At 38.8% G+C, this 18,584-nt stretch overlaps 1 protein-coding gene across 8 annotated transcripts in view; it reads left to right on the forward strand.

Annotated features, from left to right (window-relative positions):
- Nucleotides 1-8,593, forward strand: part of IFT81 (intraflagellar transport 81) — a 135,252-nt gene extending 126,659 nt beyond the window's left edge. For 7 of the 8 annotated variants that reach the window (XM_053927642.2, XM_053927641.2, XM_071221866.1 and 4 more), the window contains one exon: nucleotides 7,868-8,054. In XM_053927642.2, the coding sequence (XP_053783617.1) occupies nucleotides 7,868-7,919 (52 nt within the window). In that variant the 3' untranslated portion in view covers nucleotides 7,920-8,054. Of the gene's footprint in view, nucleotides 1-2,850; nucleotides 2,897-7,867 lie in introns of all 8 variants that reach the window. The other variant, XM_071221871.1, reaches the window with a different exon arrangement.
- The last annotated feature ends 9,991 nt before the right edge of the window (nucleotides 8,594-18,584 follow it).

Below are 18,584 nucleotides of genomic sequence, written 5' to 3' on the forward strand. Positions count from 1 at the left end.
ATAGCTTGCAGCATACTATAATAAATCAAGTGTTGCCTTAAAAATACGTGTATAGTTGAATCGCTATCTGTGATAAAATTCAGTAATTGTACAAGATACACTTTCTTTGCCCCTTAGCACAATTCAAATGTTTTGCTTTTATTACCCAGTAAGAACTCAAAGTGTAGGATTCACATTGGTTCTAGACTGCAGTTGAGATTTTTAGTAGCATAAACTTTAATGTTACAAAAAGGAATCTAAGACATAAAATGTTTTGGCAGAGTCTAAATTTTTTTATGCATAACGCACTGGAATGCAAACCAGACTGACGGTATCCTATAAATAGAATATTTTTTCTAATACTCTAACATGGTAAACATATTAAATGCACTTACTCAGATTCTTTCATTGAATGTAAACTTAAATCTGTATGGTCAATGCTAATATTTCATAAATGTGAGAAGTTAATTTTGTTCTTGAAAAATAAAAAGTTTTTAAGTTCCATTTCTTCTAAAGTTGTTAATATAAATAGCAAAGAAGGAACTATTCCTCCTGAACTGTTGGTTTTCTGAGTTTTCTAACCAGATATTCTTCTTCATCATTTTAACAATTATAATAACCCTTCATCACTCCTCACTTTCCCTCCAGGAGGCTATTGGGCTCTGACTAGGGGGTGCACAATAAGAGTGTCACAGATGTAACGGGGTTAGCTACATTCTCAACTCACTGATACGTGCTTCAAGTGTGATTACTGATACAGACACAGTGTATGTTATTGTTATTCCATTTTCCACTTTTGTGTCACTTTCTGGTAAGGCCAAAGGTCTAAGGAATCAGCTTAGTTTTGAAAGATCATTTACAAATTTGAATTTTATTTAGAGAGACAGCCTGTTTTATTTCAAAGTACTAGAGAGGGACTGTCCAATGTGTTTTGAACTTGATTTATCCAGTTCCTAGTTTTGTGACCTTGAGCAGATCGCTTCCTCATTGTAAAATAAGGTAAACAGTATGTACCGCAGAAGATCAAGTGCAATACAATGTGCGCAGCAGGGGTTGGGAAATTATGTGAGTTCCTGGAGCATAATGACCACTGTCTGCCCTGTGTACTTCTGAAACCCCAGGGCATGACAAGTGCTCCATGATTGTTTCTGGAAGGGATTAAAAATACGTGTTAGTGTTATAGGGAAAGAGTATGAGCCTGTTGATTTCTCAATAAAATATAAATGGAAATTCTAAAACAATTGGACATTTCTCAGGCCTAGGATAATAAACGGATTATTTAAAGTTATCTGAACTACAACCATACCTTCTTCTAAAGTCAGTGTGACATTTACATCCTCTTAGCTGTTACTCATTGGAGAGCTGGAGAGGCAAATAGGGTGACGTAGTGTCTCATAAATCCTAAGGGCAAAATGAAGGTTCGTCGGATTGTGTTTATTCCCTCACTTCGCTGCACAGTTCTACCTTCACTTCAGCTCTGCGAGCACTCGGGGTACTTTGATTGACATTCTCTCCATCCCAGTCGTATTTACCTCCCTTTTTGCATAATTGTGAATCTTCCTTCACTTAGACTTCTGGGGTTTCTCTTTGTAGTCTGCGATTTCTTAGATTCTCAATTTTGTGTTAATTCCTTCTTAAGTAGTATAGTAATTTGCACAGAAACATGGTCTTTTTCCATCCAAATTTGTGGTCTTAAGTCTCTCTGCATCCATCAGTCTTTGTCTTTAACACTTTGAATCTCACTTTCTGCCCCTGGCTGGGCGCTGTCCCGTACACCGAGACGTTGCAGGTCCCGTCCCCAGTCAGGGCGCGTGCGGAGGCAATGAAGGCAGCCGATGAATGTTTGTCTCTCTCTCTTCCCCGCCCCCTTCGCTTTCTAAAAATCTATAAACATGTCCTCAGATGAGGATTAAAAGTAAATAAATAAATCTCACCTCTTAGGTAGTATTGAAATATAATTATACTTTTGTTTAAAAATATAACACAAAGTTATTTGTAGTTTTATCTTTGCATTAAAATTTTGCCCTTTTTTGAGATTACAAAAGAAATATTTATAAAACCCAAAACTAACCATTACGAAATGTAGTACACAAAAATTGAAAGTGGTCCACATTGCTGAGCCTCAGAAACGCCTGGCGTCAGTATTTTGGTGCACGTTACCCATGTTGTCTCCCTGCATTTGCTAATGTGTGCGTGTTAGCAAATGCACAGGGATTTTTTTGTGTATAAAAAAAATTAAATGACACGACTTTTCTCTTCATAGTTTATCTAGAATTCTTTCCACCTTAGTATTTATAGATCTACCTCATTCTTTTTTACAACTTTATGTTATTCCTTTAAATGGAGTACTGTAGTTTATTTAAACATTTCCCCATCTATCAACTTTAGTTTGTTTGCAGTCTTTCACTGTTACAAGCAATGGTGAAGTAAATGTTTTTGCTTTTATCTTTATTAAGTTATGAGAGTTTTTCTGTAGAATGACTTCCTAGAATTGGAATTCCAGGTTAGATGCTATCTAGTGTTTTTTCTTTAATGTTTCTCCCTTTTGCAAACCTCCTCAAAAACAAAGTAATTTAAGCAAATGGGTTGCCATTGTTTCAGGGATAAATCAACCAGAAATAGTACTTAACATTTTAATTCCCTTAATTTCTTATGCGATGTTTTGCCTTTTTTTCCCTTAAATTACTACTTACTCTAACTTCTAAGAACTAAGAATGAGGAAAGAGAGTATTTGATAATGGGTTTCCTCCTAACTCCAGTGCTCTAAATGTTTTGTTTAATACATTTGATAGGTATGTTAATTTATAATTTAGTTGTATGATAAAATTAATTGCTGTAAGTTGACACTTAATCATTATGCTGACTCTCTAGGGAACAGTACACCAAAAATATTGCTGAACAGGAAAACCTTGGAAAGGTAAGAATATGTTATTTATTTTTTTAAATGTGTCTAATTTGGGCTTTCAGTACATGGTTATGACACTGTCATTCTTTTAAAAAGATTTAGTACAAAAAGAAAAATAAATTAATAAATAATATGTATATATGTGTACAGTTTAGTACAGTTTCAAAGGGAAATTGGTTCTGTCTTAATCCCTTTCGAAGGTGAAGATTCTTCCTTAGGAATTTAGTTTTATAAAAGAGAAAAAAAAACAATTTCAAATAACAAAGTTCATGAGAAGTTTCTGCATAACAAACAGAAATGCCATATGTAATGAACTACCAAGTTTTCAGATTATTCTCAGATATCTCTGGGAGATAAGTATAAACATACTCATCTATTTTATTTAATAAATACAAGCCCTTACTTTGAGCCAGGCACTGGTCTAAGCCCTTTACAAACATTGATTCATTTAATACAAATCATCAGAAAAACTTAAGCTACTCAGCAGCCTCCCTGCCAGTCTTAGGAATGTGTGACTGAGTCTTGTTTTCTGTTCTCTGAGCCACTTCAGTGGGAGAGGTGGTGGGGAGTCCGAGTCCTGACCTTCGGACTCGAATACCTGCTGATTGGTTCTTCTAATGAAAGACCCCAGCTCCGCCTCTCTTTTTTTAAAAAAGACCTGCCGTATACTTATCAACAACTCAGGAGTAGTCCTCAAGGAGGCTGGCTTCGTCCTCAGGTTGTGGTTCTGGACAAACCGCATAACCACTGTGGAGTTTTTTGTCTCATATTGAAACTGAAATAGGTAGATTAAAATTTTAATTAAATTATCTACATGAGTTCCAACACCATTCTCAATTATTTTAAGTCCGTGTCGCGTAGTGCAGGTTAACTCCATTTCACAATACATCATTTTATCTGTTTATTATTTAGTTTCACTATTGAAAATTGAGGTTAAGATTTTCCTAGTTTTTCTCATAGAGTGTCAAGTTTATAGCATCATAGTCAGGGATTGTTTAGCTTCAGTTTTTCTTTTAAAATACTGACTCTACAGGGGTGCCTAATTTCATTGTTTAAATGTTCTTGAGTCTGCAACATGGAAATGATTAAATATACGTTGTAGTTTGTCCATTCTGAAAATACAAATGAAAAACATAGCTTTGTTTTCATCTTAATGCACTATATAGTTAAGCTATTGGTCTGACTCAGAAATTGGTGAGGGCAAGATTATTTGTCTTTATTTACCTTTTCTGGTTTGAATAATTACTAAAAAATACATGTATCTATACTTCTATATAAAAGCTGAATTAACTCCTATAAACCTGTAAGTAATGCTCTAAAGGTGAACTTGAGGAAAACAGTGGAGTAATTGCTAAATAGACTTCTTGAAGTCTTTTAAAGAAAGACTTTTAAAAACCGTTTTATTATGGAAAACTTCAAGCCTGCGTAAAAAGCAGAGGAAGTGGTGTAATGAACACACGTGAAACCATCACCCGGCTTTAATGACCAACCTCCTGGCCCACCTTGTGTTATCTGTACAGTCCCACCTGTTATCCCATCCCGAATCATTTTTAGGCAAATCTCAGCGACCTTATTTTTTTATGTGGTTGAATTTCAGTGTATATCATAAAGATTCCTTTTGAACATAACTACAATATCATTATCATGCCAAAAATAATTTAACAATAATTGCATAATACCTAATGCCCAGTCAGCGTTCCGGCTTTACCAGTCGTCTCATGGTTGCTTAATGTTTTATTTGTTCAAATCAGGATTCTAATTAGAGTCCATACATTGTTATTAGTTGATATATTTCTTAAGTGTCTTTTTCTCTAGAAATCTCCATCTTTTTTCTTTACAATTTATTTCTTGCGGAGCGTGGGGGGAGGTGGGGAAACCTGATGGGTTTTGTCCTGATGGGTTTCCAACATCCTGAACTTTGTTGATGACATTCTTCTGGTGTCAGTTAGCACGTTCTTCTGCCCCCAGTATGTTGTGTGAATTGGTAGTTAGATCTAGAGTCTTAATTAAACATGACCCAACAGTTGGGAAGCGTACTTTTTAGGCGACGAGGCGCACTTCTATCAGGAGGCTTTTTGTAATGTTGGCAGCCGTTGGCCATCACATCCCAGAGCCAGTGATTCATCAGAGATTGCAGAGCGGTAACATCCTAATTAAGTTGTCCCTTTTTCATTTATTGGCTGAACTAGTTCTGTAAAGAGCAACTTCTTACCAACTATTTAGTTACCATAAAGTACAGTTCATATAAGAAAGGCAGGACAACTGCTTGATTTGCTTATTTACTAGGTTTCAAAATGAAGAATTGGTCCTTTATCATCCTTCAAAAGTATCTTTATAACTTGTAGATTTAACATATTTGATGTTTCAATCTATTGCAATTTTATTCCTATCAAATTGCCTCATGTTTGGCCAGTGGAAGTTCCTGAATCCTTTTGAAACAATTCTATTAATAGACTTTGATGGCTTTTTTATTTTCTGGTAAGACAAAATGTTCCAGGCTCATCCTGTACATTTCTGTCCCAAACCTGGAATCAGCCATTTCTCTACAAAGTGTTCATCTGTTCTCTCTGTGTGATTTGTGAATAAATGTCCATCAGATCAATGCAAGCACATGAAAAATAAACAAAACCTTAAAGGTGATTTCTCAGTTTTATCAGAGAAATTTTCTGTTCTCTGTGCCCTATTCCATTTCTGGAATAGAATGGAATGGCATGCTGTACCGAAAGGAAAAAAAGTAATCTAAAATTTCAAGACAGAGAACGAACCTAGCCATGCAAAGTGATGGCAGCCTAAGTCTTCCAAACCAGCACAGAGTGGGCCTTCGTGGACCTCCTCAAGACAGCCGGGCCTTTGAAATCCGGCCCGCCGTTACTGCTACAGGGCACACTGTCCCATACCTTCCCCTGCTCTATACCGCCGCCCCCTTTGAAGAACAATGAAACCTCTGACAAGTATTTTTGTACATTGCAACTGTCAACAAAATAAGTCTGTATTAAATGACAGTAACATTAAAAATAAATTATATACTAAAGTCAGTCACAGTCAAAAGGTAAAGGTTTCAAACACACGAGGTTGGGAAGCAAATTAAATTTAACTATTTCTGATGTAGCGCCCACACCCTGCCTTTGGTTCTTTAAGTAACTTTCATAGGTGGTTAGGGTATTTGACGAGGAAATTATTCCAATAATGTAAGAAAAGTTACAGTTTAAGTAGTAATTTAATCTTAAGATCATGCTCAGAACTTTAAAAATTCTTTATCTGACTTCTTTTGTGTTAGTTTATGAGGATAAAAATAATTGTTGTAAGATACTTTATTTGTAACATAGACTCAAATAGATGTATTTGCATCCAGGTATTGTGTCGAAAATTGCTGGTTATATTTAAATTCTATTTTCTTAATTGTTTTGTTTCCTATTGCTGTCTGCTCTTACCTTTGCTTTCATTAGTCAGAGCTGGGGAGGGCAGTTTTTAGTAAGTGGCTTGACTCTGGCCCTCAGCTTGGTTTAGCCTCTTATCTGGGCAAAAGTATCAACTACTAGCCTTCTCATTTGTGTCCTTAGATCAACGATTAGCTCAGCTGTATTCTGAAAGAGGAAAAGATGGGGGTGCTTCTACATGATCTGTTCCAGTGCCTTTGCCTCCTCTCTGTCTTTCTTGGTGACCTCTCACACGCAGGGCCAGTGCGTTTCTGTCACACTGTTTCCTTACGTGCACACTCTCGTCTTCTCTGTTTCCCTCTTCTCTCCTTCCTTCCTTTCCTGCCTCTCACTCTCTCTGACTTCGTGCTCCCCCTCCTTTCAGTCACCCTTCCTCAATTCATCGTAATGCAGACCCAAAGTACCTTTTTGCAATTTATTGAATTTTTTTATTAAAGACTTTATTTTTAGAAAGAGGGGAGGGAGGGAGAAAGGGAGAGAAACATCGATGTGTGAGAGAAACATCTGCTGATTGCCTTTTGCACACCCCCAGCTGGTGATCTAGCCTGCAGCCCAGGCATGTGCCCTGACCAGGAATCGAACCAGTGACCTTTCACTTTATAGGCTGACGCTCAATCCACTGAGCTATACCAGCGAGAGCTGAAATTTTTTCTTATTCCTGTTTATAATAATAGAGTCAGTGAGTAGAAGTTTTGGTAGGTGGAACCCTATAGGCTATTAGTAACAAAAACAATTCTAATAAGGATTTGGGTTTATTTAATAGTGTACTTTAAAAAAAATCACTAGATCTTCTCCCTTAGAAATGTATGCATGCAGTTTGATTTGGGAGGGCATGTATAGAGCATATACTGAATCAGGAAAGAATACACCATTTAATAATAATAGCATAACATGATAGTTTGTCTTGTATTTTTATATCTATTGTGTCATGTGAAAAAAACTTATAAGGCAGATGCTTTTATAAGTATCCTCTCTTATTAGCCTTAATCAACCATTTAGAAAACTAAAGTTCAGAGAAATTAAGTGTCTTACTTAGAGCTTGTGGCAAAAGCAAGGTTGAAATGCAAGACATCTGATTCCCAAAATCTGCATTCTTTTTTCTCTACACCAGGGTACTGTTCCATGTTCCAGATTCCCTTTTCTCCCCGCTCCTTCTCTTTTATATATATTTTTTCTTTACTTTCATTGTTGACACTATTACAGATGCCCCCATTTTCCCCCTCTTTGCCCACTTCTCCCAGCCCCGCCTCCCCTTCCTTCTAGCCAACACCACACTGTTGTCTGTGTCTATGGGTTATGCATATATGTTCTCTAGCTAATCCTTTCTTTTATATTTTTCTGTTCTTTTTAACTTCACGTTGTCCTATGTCTACCATAAATTTAATTAACTTGTATAATCTTAGTTTTCATACATGATAGAAGAATCTGGTTTACTTAACTATTATTCATCAATTGTACAGAGCGTACCATATTCTTCTGGTTATAGCAGTAGAAGTAAATCCCTATAACTGAGAATTAATTATTTTTGATTTTTTTTTTATAATAGAAACTTCGGGAAAAACAAAAAGCTGTACGAGAAAGTCATGGTCCGAATATGAAACAAGTGAAAATGTGGCGTGATTTTGAACAGTTGATGGAATGTAAGAAACAATGCTTTCTGAAACAGCAGAGCCAAACTTCCATTGGTCAGGTAATTCAGGAGGGAGGAGAGGACCGGCTGGTACTCTGAATTCCTGTCATCGTTTAGGGCTTTAGTTGATACAGCGAGTTATAAGCATACTCCTGAGATGTATTTCTTTCCTTGAAAGTGGTTTATACAACATCGTACTTTCAGATTAGCCATTCCCTATTAAGTTTTCCTGGGAAATAATGTTAAGGCAGATTTAGGTTTTAAAGTTTTTTTTTAATACGAAAAGAAATGGCTTTATTTTTGCTTAGTTTAGACATTAGTGGTATCTTCTGAGCTTTATGAGACAGGAGACTAAGTTTACTATCTGTAAATGTAAACATACGTCCATTAAGAAACATGTAGTTTTTAAAAAATATAATAACCAAATGGCTTAATGTTTTTCTTAATCTTTTTTTAACTTTAGAAGAATCTTTTAGGAACTAATATCTCTTGTTTTGAAGAAACATTTATCTGAAGTTCAGCAATTCCTACAGTTTCACTTCAGTTTCTTTTTCTTCTGTAAAATTCAAGGACATTTAACATTTTGAATAACATCTTTGTTCTGTTTGTATTGTCTAAGGCAAATAAAAGTTGGTATACATATCATGGCTATTTATTTAAAAATTATATAGTTGTGTCAAAATTTATTTTTTAAGTAACTATTCACATTATAATATTGTACTGAACTTAAGGATTATCGCTTATCTTCACCAAAAATCTAAAATAGTATTTAGGTCTTGGGGACTGTTATTTTAAATATAAAAATTGCCATAAATGTTGATGCTATCATGTGCTAAAAAGTTAGCACAGGATTCCCAGTAAAATTCAAGAGTTCAGAGTGCTTCCCATCTCTGCTTCATCTGGACAAGGTACGTGAAGATTTCATTTTTCTTTCAAGAAAGATAATACATTTATATGCCACCATTTACTTCATTTAAGTTTGCAGATACTTTTCAAAATGTTTTTCCTTTATATTTGAAGACTCAAATTTCAAATTGTTAGCATGTTTATCTTGAGTTAGTTAGGCTTTTTTAGCTATCCTGGGAAAATATTAATGAAGAAAATTGTTTCTACCCTGTACAAAATATACAAACTGGATTATGGCTTTGGATCTTTGTTCCCAAGTGTATCCTACTCATAATTTTTGTTTGAAAGCTTCTTTCTCAGTAATCAGAGAAACTTCCTAGCATGGAGATTATTTGTAATTCTAGAAGCTATCACAGGAAGAGTCGGGATCCAAGGAAGAACTTACCAGGAGGGTGTAGAAGGAAACTTCTTTTAACAAATTTTAAGAAAAAAAGCATTTCAGTGTTACTTAAATGGTGTGAATCTGGCCCTCAGCTTACTTTAGCCTCCTTGTTGAGCGAACATCAGCCACCCTCCTTCTCGTTTGTGCGGGTAGGTCAGCTGTTACACCAACCGCATATGAGAGTAAAGGCTGTGCTTGGCTATGTGGGAACAAACCCTTCTTAATGGTCAGTTTTTGCACGTTGAGGTACATGTATTTGTTCAGTGTTGGCTACTGGCTTGTTATTTTTAGGCCAGTGGTAAGTGATGTTCCTTTAACCAGAGTATGAATTCCTTTGCAGACATTTGAAAAGGACAAGATACTCTTTACAGATGAGCATTTTATTTGCCAGAGGAAAGTCAACTTGTAAGATTATTAAACCTAGTATTTAATATTTTTTAGCCTTCGTTATCTTTGGTGCTCTTCTCTTAATTTTTAAAATTGTTAATGACACATACTCAAAGGAATGCTCTTGAATATTGGTAGCCATTCTAGTCCACACAGAAAGAGCATGTGGATTAAATACTAAGGCAACTTTCAAAATTGCTTTGTTAACCGAAGCAGAACATTATTATTACTTCAAGAAAAGCAAATTGAAAAAAAACCTAAAAGGACCAAGTTATTTATAGTTTTTATGTAACGTTGGACATTTAGTAACGCAGCTTAGTGGGTTTTGTACAGTGACTTTCCACTCCTTTCAGGATTCGATTGAAACATTAAAAATCTCACCGTTTTTGACAGCTGGCACTAACAGAAGAGCCTATTACATTTCTCCTTCAGGACTGGTACTCTAGCTGGCTAGTTGATGAGAGTACTTAATCGTTTTGGAAAATAATCTGTCTTCCACATGATGGCCCAAATAAAGGAGAAAAATGTAGCCTGTGAAACCCGCTTCCGTGTTCATAGTCCTCCTTCTCCTAGGACTCGGTGTTGCCAGCTGTTGTGGGGACCGGCTGGGTACATGGCACGTTCCAAAAGGCCCCTGCTGGTCTTTCCTCCTGCATTAGTCGAGGAAATAATCCAATTTTAAAGGTTGTCCTTTAAGAAGAATTTTATAATAGGATAACATCTTTTCTGTTATAAATCTATTAACAACCAAATCCAAGATCATGTATTCCCCAGGTTCAGAGAACTACCATCGTTCAAAGGCATGTGGAAATCAAACCAGATCTCAGGAAATTGCAGAACACTAACTTTCTTCTTTAGATTAATACATCCACTCACTTTGCTTTAATTCAACAGGCAACAATAATAAAAGAGGCCGTTTCATTAACCTATCAAATAAATCCAAATGTATTATTCTGCCTAATTAGTTTATATAACATATAAATATTTTTTTAAATTTTCAGCTTTGTGCATTTCTTTGTTTCTTAAGTTTTTAGGCCAGCATGAAACACAGTAATTTGAGTAAAATAAGAGACTGAATATGTTGCTCAAACTAAAAATATAAAAATTTGCAGAATTCTTCTGAATTGAATTTGAAGTATGCACAAATGGGTAGCTTTCCAAAGGCAAAATCAATTTTGTATTGAAAAATGACTTTGGGCCTGGCTGGTGTAGCTCAGTGGACTGAGCACCAGCCTGTGAGCTGAGAGGTCACTGGTTCCATTCCCAGTCAGGGCACGTGTCTAGGCTGTGGGCCAGGTCCCCAGTCGGGGGCGTGTGAGAGACAACCGATTTATGTCTCTCTTGCACATGGATGTTTTTCTCCCTCCTTTCACCTCTCTCTAAAAATAAATAAAAATCTTTTTTAAAAAAAGAGAGAAATGACTTTATATGGAGATGTGTGTCTTAGAGAAATCTCCTTGTCTTACACAGGCATTCACCCGACATTAGTGACTAGTGAGTGTGAATCAAAGACTTGTTTCTACAAAGGGTTCTAGGCGCCTACATCATTCCTCTTGCTTGGCAGGCAGGAGTGTTTAGTCCCTAGGGAGTGGGTACCTTTCATTAAACTCGGTTATATCAATAACGTCTCCGTTGTCGTGACCGTGAGGTCTAGATTCTATGTACTACAAATGGTTTCTTTTTTTTTAAACACTCCATGGCAGCTAGGAGAGAGGTAAAATTGCATTTTTATTGAATGTGTAACTGTTTCTCCTCCTCCCTTTTAATGAAAGCAGTTTAATTAGAGCTGTTTGCTTTGTGGCAGACAGGTATCAGGTGAGCGTTTTTGTCTGGGGAGGGTAGAGGGGAATTGTTCAAAGTATATTTTCAATATTTGTCCTCCTATCTTAAGACAATCTTACAAAGAGAAAGTTGGCCATAACTGTCATTTGGTCCTATCCCATTCTTGCAAAAGAAATCAAAATCTAAAACACAGAATCCAAGCAAGTGTTTCTAAAAAAGACTTGGGCACACTCGCTTTCTGCTCTTGTGCTCCCTCTTTTGGCAAACTGGAAGTCCTTTCTCGACAAACACATCATTTCACAGTTTCCTTTCTAGAATTGCTCCGAGGCTTGAGTCACCAAACTTGCTTTACTTCTATGACAACTCACTCTTCAGAACCCAGGAGGAAATTAGAGATTTCTGCTTTTCAGGGAAAGTGTTAGTTTCCCCCTCAGTTCAGGGTGTGTCAGCGGTTCCTGGCAGGGTGACTGCTGCTCAGCACTGCACGGGGATACCTGGTGAATAGTTCCAGAATTATGGGGCTTGAATGGAACCTCAGAATGATTCCTGTGGTCACTGATTCAAGTGAGGACTTGGAAGGATCTCTCTCAGCCTCCGCACAGTGCCGGAAGCAGTACAGTAGCACCTGTAGCAAATCACTCCCCAGCCTCGGTAGAGTAAGCTCAGCGTGGCTCACTCCTCATGAGGGAGCCTGTTCCATTGTTAAAGAGTACAGTCTGATGACTTTCTTGGTCCTGAAAGTGAAGCACACTTCCAGAGGAAGAAAATATTTTTTTAATCTTCACCTGAGGATATGTTCTTTGATTTTTGAGAGGGAGAGAAACATTGGTCAGTTCCTCCCACTTGCACCCTGACCTGGGATCAAACTCGCAATGTAGGTATGTGCCATGCCCAGGAATCGAACCCACAATCTTTTTGGTGTACCAGATGAGGCTCCAACCAACTGAGCCACCCAGCCAGGGCAGGAAGAAAACATTTTTTTAAACAGCAGTTAGGCAAAGCAAGATGGAACAAACTTGACTGTCTGTAGCTCTGTGATCATAATAATCATGATCGTGATCGTGATGATGACAATGCCAGCAGCCAGCCCATTCCTGAGCACTTAATATGCACCAAACACTAAGTGCTTCATGTGTAACCACTAATAGAATTCTGATGATAAGTCTGTAAGGTACAGACCATTATCCTCATTTTATAAATGAGTAACCTGAGGCACAGAGCGGTGTCCACAGTGTCACACAGCTAGTAACTGTGGCAGAGTCAGGATCTCAGACCTGCGCCCTTAACTACCCTGCTAGGCTGCAGTGTGGGCCACATCCATACTGGCCATGTGTATGCGAACAGGCTGATGTCCATTTATGAACTATAACATGCATGAAATTATTTTTACACATATTTAATGCTTCTTATAATTCTTTGTTATGTGTTCAGTTACTATGCTTGAAGAATAAACTTTACTAAGTGATTAGAATTAAACTTAACCAACCAGGTGAGGGAATTATACTAAAAATGAATGCCAAGGACTTCTGGCCAAGATGGAGTCATAGGTAGATACACCGTGCCTCCTCACATAACCAAAAGGAGGACAACAAATTTAAAAACAAAAAACAACCAGAACTGCCAGAAAATCAAACTGTGTGGAAGTCTGACAACCAAGGAGTTAGGGAAGAAACATTCATCCAGACTGGTAGGTGGGGCAGAGATGGGCAGCCAGGGTGGAGAGGACTCGCAGCAAGGCAGCAGCTGGAGGACTGGGGTGGGTGCAGCGGCGGCTCGTGGAGTGGGCGGTCCCACATTTGTGTGCAGATAAACTGGGAGGAACAACTGGGGAGCAAGACAGACTGAGCAACCCAGGGCTCCAGTGCAGGGAAATAAAGCCTCGAAACCTCCGACTGAAAAAACCTGTGGGTGTTGCGGCAGTGGGAGAAGCTCCCAGCCTCACAAAAGAGTTTGTGGGAGAGACCCATAGGGTCCTAGGATGTACACAAACCCACACACCCAGGAATCGGCACCAGAAGGGCCCAATTTGCTTGTGGGTAGTGGGGGAATTGACTGAAAGCCAGCCAAGAGCTCAGCAAGTGGCATTATTCCCTCTTGGACCCCTCCCCCACATACAGCACCACATCACAGTAGCACGTGGGTTGCCCCACCCTGGCAAATACCTAAGGCTCCACCCCTTATATGTAACAGGTGTGCTCAGACAAAAAATAAGGCCCAAATGAAAGAACAGATAACAGCTCCAGAAAAAAATACAACTAAATGATGAAGAGATAGCCAACCTATAAGATGCAGAGTTCAAAACACTGGTAATCAGGATGCTCACAGGATTGGTTGAGTATGGTTGCAAACTAGAGGAAAAAGTGAAGGCTATGAAAAGTAAAATAAAGGAAAATGCACAAGGAACTAACAGTGATGGGAAGGAAACCGGGACTCAAACCAACGATTTCGACTGGAAGGAAGAAATAAACATTCAACTAGAACAGAATGAAGGAACAAGAATTCAAAAAAGTGAGGAGAGGCTTAGGAACCTCTGGGACAACATTAAATGTTCCAACATCTGAATCATAGGGGTGCCAGAAGGAGAAGAGGAAGAGCAAGAAATTGAAAACTTACTTGAACAAATAATGAAGGAGAATTTCCCCAATCTGGCGAAGGAAATAGACTTCCAGAAAGTCCAGGAAGCTCAGAGAGTCCCGAAGAAGTTGGACCCAAGGAAGCACACACCGAGGCACATCATCATTACATTACCCAAAATTAAAGAGAAGGCAAGAATCTTAAAAGCAAGAGAAAAGGAGACAGTTAACCTACAAAGGATTTCCCATAAGACTATCAGCTGATTTCTCAAAAGAGACCTTACAGGCAAGAAGGGGCTGGAAAGAAGTATTCCAAGTCATGAAAGGGAAGGACCTACATCCAAGATTACTGTATCCAGCAAAGCTACCATTTAGAATGGAAGGGCAGATCGAGTGCTTCCAGATAAGGTCAAGTTAAAGGAGTTCATCATCACCAAACCATTATTATGTAAATGTTAAAGAGACTTAGAAAAAGAAGATGATCAAAAATATGAACAGTAAAATGACGACAAACTCACAACTATCAACAACCGAACCTAAAAAAACAAACTAAGCAAACAATAGAACAGGAACAGAATCACAGAAATGGAGATCACATAGAGGGTTATCAGCAGGGACGTGGAAGGGGGAGAACGGGGAAAAGGTACAGGGAATAAGCATAAATAGTATGTACAAAATAGGCAGGGGGAGGGTAAGAATAGTATAGGAAATGTAGAAGCCAAAGAACTTATATGTAGGACCCATGGACATGAATTAAGGAGGGGGAGAATGCTGGTGGGAGGAGGGGCATAGGATGGAGGGGAATGGGGGGGGGAATGGAACAACTGTAATAGCATAATCAATAAAACATTAAAGAATTAAAAATGAATGTCCAGTAAATGCATAAGAGAGGTAAATAATAGTTTTAGATACAGAGTAAATGGAAGCTTTATAGGTTACAATTTAAATCTTTCTCTATGAAAGTGTTTAAATTATGTCTCCTATTGCTGGACATTTAGATTGATTCCAGTTTTTTACTTTACGATACTGCTGCAATGAAACTTAAAGATTGAAATACAATAAAATATGAAGCAGAGCCACAGAATTTAATTTGGTCAAATCTAGAATCCATTAAATAGATTTGTAGGCATTTCTTGCCTTGACCTGTGAAAATGCCAAGGCTAAGCGAAGGAAATTAGTAAGATATTAATCGGAGGTTGAAATTGGAAGTTCATTCATTCATTTATATGCAAATACCATCTTCTGTGTGCCTGCCGCTGTGCTAAGGCTAAATATAAAATGAACATGACCTGGATTTTGCTCTGAAAGGGCTCACTGTCTAGAACACTCTGATATTGTGTAGCAAAAAAATTTAAAGTTCTTGTTATGTAAAAAGAACAAGGATCTCAGAGGAAGAAGCAATTAATTCTGACATGGCGGATGAGGATGTATGGAAGAGGTTGGACTTGAGCTGGATGTTCAAGGATGAGTTAAGATTTTGATAGGCCTCGGAAAGGTGGAAGACCTTAAGGCAGTTACAGACATGGCACGTTCCGGAACTGACAAGAAGTCTGGTGTGGCACAATAGTCACCCAGTTGCACGGGGAGGAGAAGGAGTTCCTATTGTGTGCCGAGCTCTGTGCTCTGTACCGTGACGTGCTGGGCACTCCGCTAGCCTCTGTGAAGGGTATAGTGAGAGTGTAAGACATGGTGCCTGTCTTTAACAGGACCAACGATACAGGGAACAACAGTAAACATCAAGACCTAATGGACAAGCACTAAATTTTGTGGTGCTGTTGAGTTTCAGTCAAAGCGGAGATCTAGGGAGAACTAAAGGATCAAAGGGGAGCCCCGGGTGTCTGTCAGAGAGGGAGAAGGGATCTGGGCCTGGAAAGATGAGTAGGAATCGGATAGGTTAGTGAGAGAGCAGGAGAGGTCGACGGCAGGAATGAAACCAGCAAGCGTTCACTGGCGCTGTCCGCATCCAGCTCTGTCAAGTCTATCAAGCAGGAAAAGGCGTGGGTCCTTTGGGGGAACTAAGAGTCTAGTTATCACGATGAGAAACATACCTAACGGCTGAAGCAGTTTGCAGCACTGGGTTATCTAGTAAGCAAGCAAATGCACCTTGGGTTTTCTGAAAGTATTTGCTATTTTAGGAATCAAAATTTTCATTAGCAGAATCAGACTTCTGTTAGACTTCTTTACATTCTTTTGGGGGTTTAGTGTCTCTAAAAGTTTCAACTCAGCGTTTTGGCATGGGATCAAGATTTAATAGTCCTGCCTGGACTGGTGAGGCTCAGTGGGTCGGGCACTGTCCCACACACCGAAAGGTTGCTGGTCTGATTTCTGGTCAGGACACGTGCCTGAGCTGAGGGCCTGGTCCCCAGTTGGGGTACGTACAGGAGGCAACCAATTGATGTTTCTCTCATACATCAATGTTTGTCTCCCCATCTGTCTCCCTCCCTTCCCTTCTTTCTGAAATAAAAAAATTTAATAAATAAAGAGTTAATAATCCTAAGGTAATTCAAAGGAAAAAACAAAACACTGGGCTGGAGCAATGTGGGCAGGCCAGGGAAGGGGACGGTACAAGCTGATACCCTTCTGGAAGCACGGGTAGAATTTGGCTCGGGCGGGGAGCGACAGCGCCGTGGAGAAGAGGAGGGAATGCCCTGAGGTGCGTGCCAACAAAGCTGGACGCACTGAGGGAGTTGAAGCTGGAAAGGGAGGGAAAGTAAATTGATGAAGGGTTTGCGTTGGTGTGACTGCGAATCATTGTCTATTTGGTATGTAATTATCAGAGTTGCTCTACTATTCTCGCTTCCTGTTGGACCCTTGATGAAGTGAGAGGTTCACTACTTTGCAGAGATTGTCTTCATAGGAGACTGCTATCATGGGCTAAATCTCGTTCGGTTTTTGTGACAAAGGAGAGCAGTGCAGGCAATAAGCCAGCTATTTGTGTCATTATGTTTGGGGGGATATTTTTTACACTAATTCAAAGATTCAGCATTTTATTCTTTGATTCAGTCCACAACTCTATGTCATCCAAACCCTCACTTTTTTGCTGCATATAACATTCTCAGATACATAAAAATATTTGATAATTCCAAGGAATTTAGCTGGGAAACAGAATATCTAGAAGTTTTATTTTGGTCGGGAGACATTTTTATAAATGTGATTTCCTATATATCAAAAAATGTGAGAAAAATGCAGAGCTGGTGTTTCAGCTGTGCTTGATTTTTTTTTTTTCTTGTGAGGGGGAGAGGGGGAGAAAGAACCTCTTTTCGCTGCGATTAATTGCCAGGTCCCCGAGGACAGCATCGGCCCGGCTTGCAGGGACCTGCCTGCCGGAGACCTGGCGGTGTCAGACAAATGGTCAACTTTTATTCTGACACTTCCCGAAGACTTTGATTGAAACTATATATGTCCAGATAACACTCAGCAAAGTGCCCTTCTTGCATTTGTTTCAAGATATATTTGGAAACAAGCGAGATGACCTTGGACTCAGCTGCTTTTCCAATTTAGGACTTCTCTCTGGGCCCACTGAATAATATTCCTCAACGTTGAAAAGTCAACGAGTAGAGAAACATTTTACTTACTATACGCCATAAGTCCCATAATGGAGAGGTTTTTTCCCCCTCGGCAATATGTTCTGCCTCTGAACGAATGATATATTTAGACCACAAAGTCTATATTAGCTTTCTAGCCATCCACTTCAAAATACATTTAGGAACACATTTGCTTTTCATCAGACTGCCTTTTTGTAATCTAAATTGAGCTGTCCTTGCTTTTTAAAACATTTTAGCATCTAAGAAATAAAAAATAACAAGCACTTAACCCTTCACCTTTGCTTTCTGGCATTCAAAATTTCGTTCGAAGCCAGGGTTCACTGTGGCTTGATGTGAGATCTAAAAGAAGACTTTGGAGGCCCTGACGTCCCCGTCTAAGGTTATTGCCACCTGTCCAGATGACAATAGCAGTCCCTCTAGTCTAACCTCAAGCCTGAAAGCCAAGGTTGGCTCCCAGTTGTATCTACATTTAGCCCATGGAGGTGGACGGTGTTAACGCCCATTAAAGGGACATTCTTTCAGTTACCATTGTGGGTATTTTGAAGGGATAAGCAGTTCATTTTTAATTTGTTGTCACAGTCACAGGACAAGACTTCGGTAACCTTTACCATAAAGAGACTTTACTTTCAAACAAATGAATAAGAATTATAGTCTGATCATTGTCCTACATAGCATATTATCAGAAATAGTACTATTTTCTATTTTCATGTGGTTTCTGAAGATGTGGTAGTCAATCAGGGCATTTTAGAGATCATTGTATTGTTAGCAACAGTCTCCAGCATGTGCAATACATTAATTACAATAGAATGTTGTGTTATAAAAAAAAAATGCTGTGTTATATGCGCACACATACAAGCACATGTAGAAATAGAAAAATAGCCCTGGCTGGTGTGGCTCAGTGGATTGAGTGCCAGCTTTCGAACCAAAGGGTAACTGGTTCAATTCCCAGTCAGGGCACATGCCTGGGTTGCAGGCCAGGTCCCCGGTAGGGGGCACACAAGAGGCAACCACACACTGATGTTTTTCTTCCCCTCTTTCTCCCACCCTTACCCTCTGTC

This window comes from Desmodus rotundus, chromosome 7, assembly GCF_022682495.2.
Source record: "Desmodus rotundus isolate HL8 chromosome 7, HLdesRot8A.1, whole genome shotgun sequence".
NCBI classification, from domain to species: Eukaryota; Metazoa; Chordata; class Mammalia; order Chiroptera; family Phyllostomidae; genus Desmodus; species Desmodus rotundus.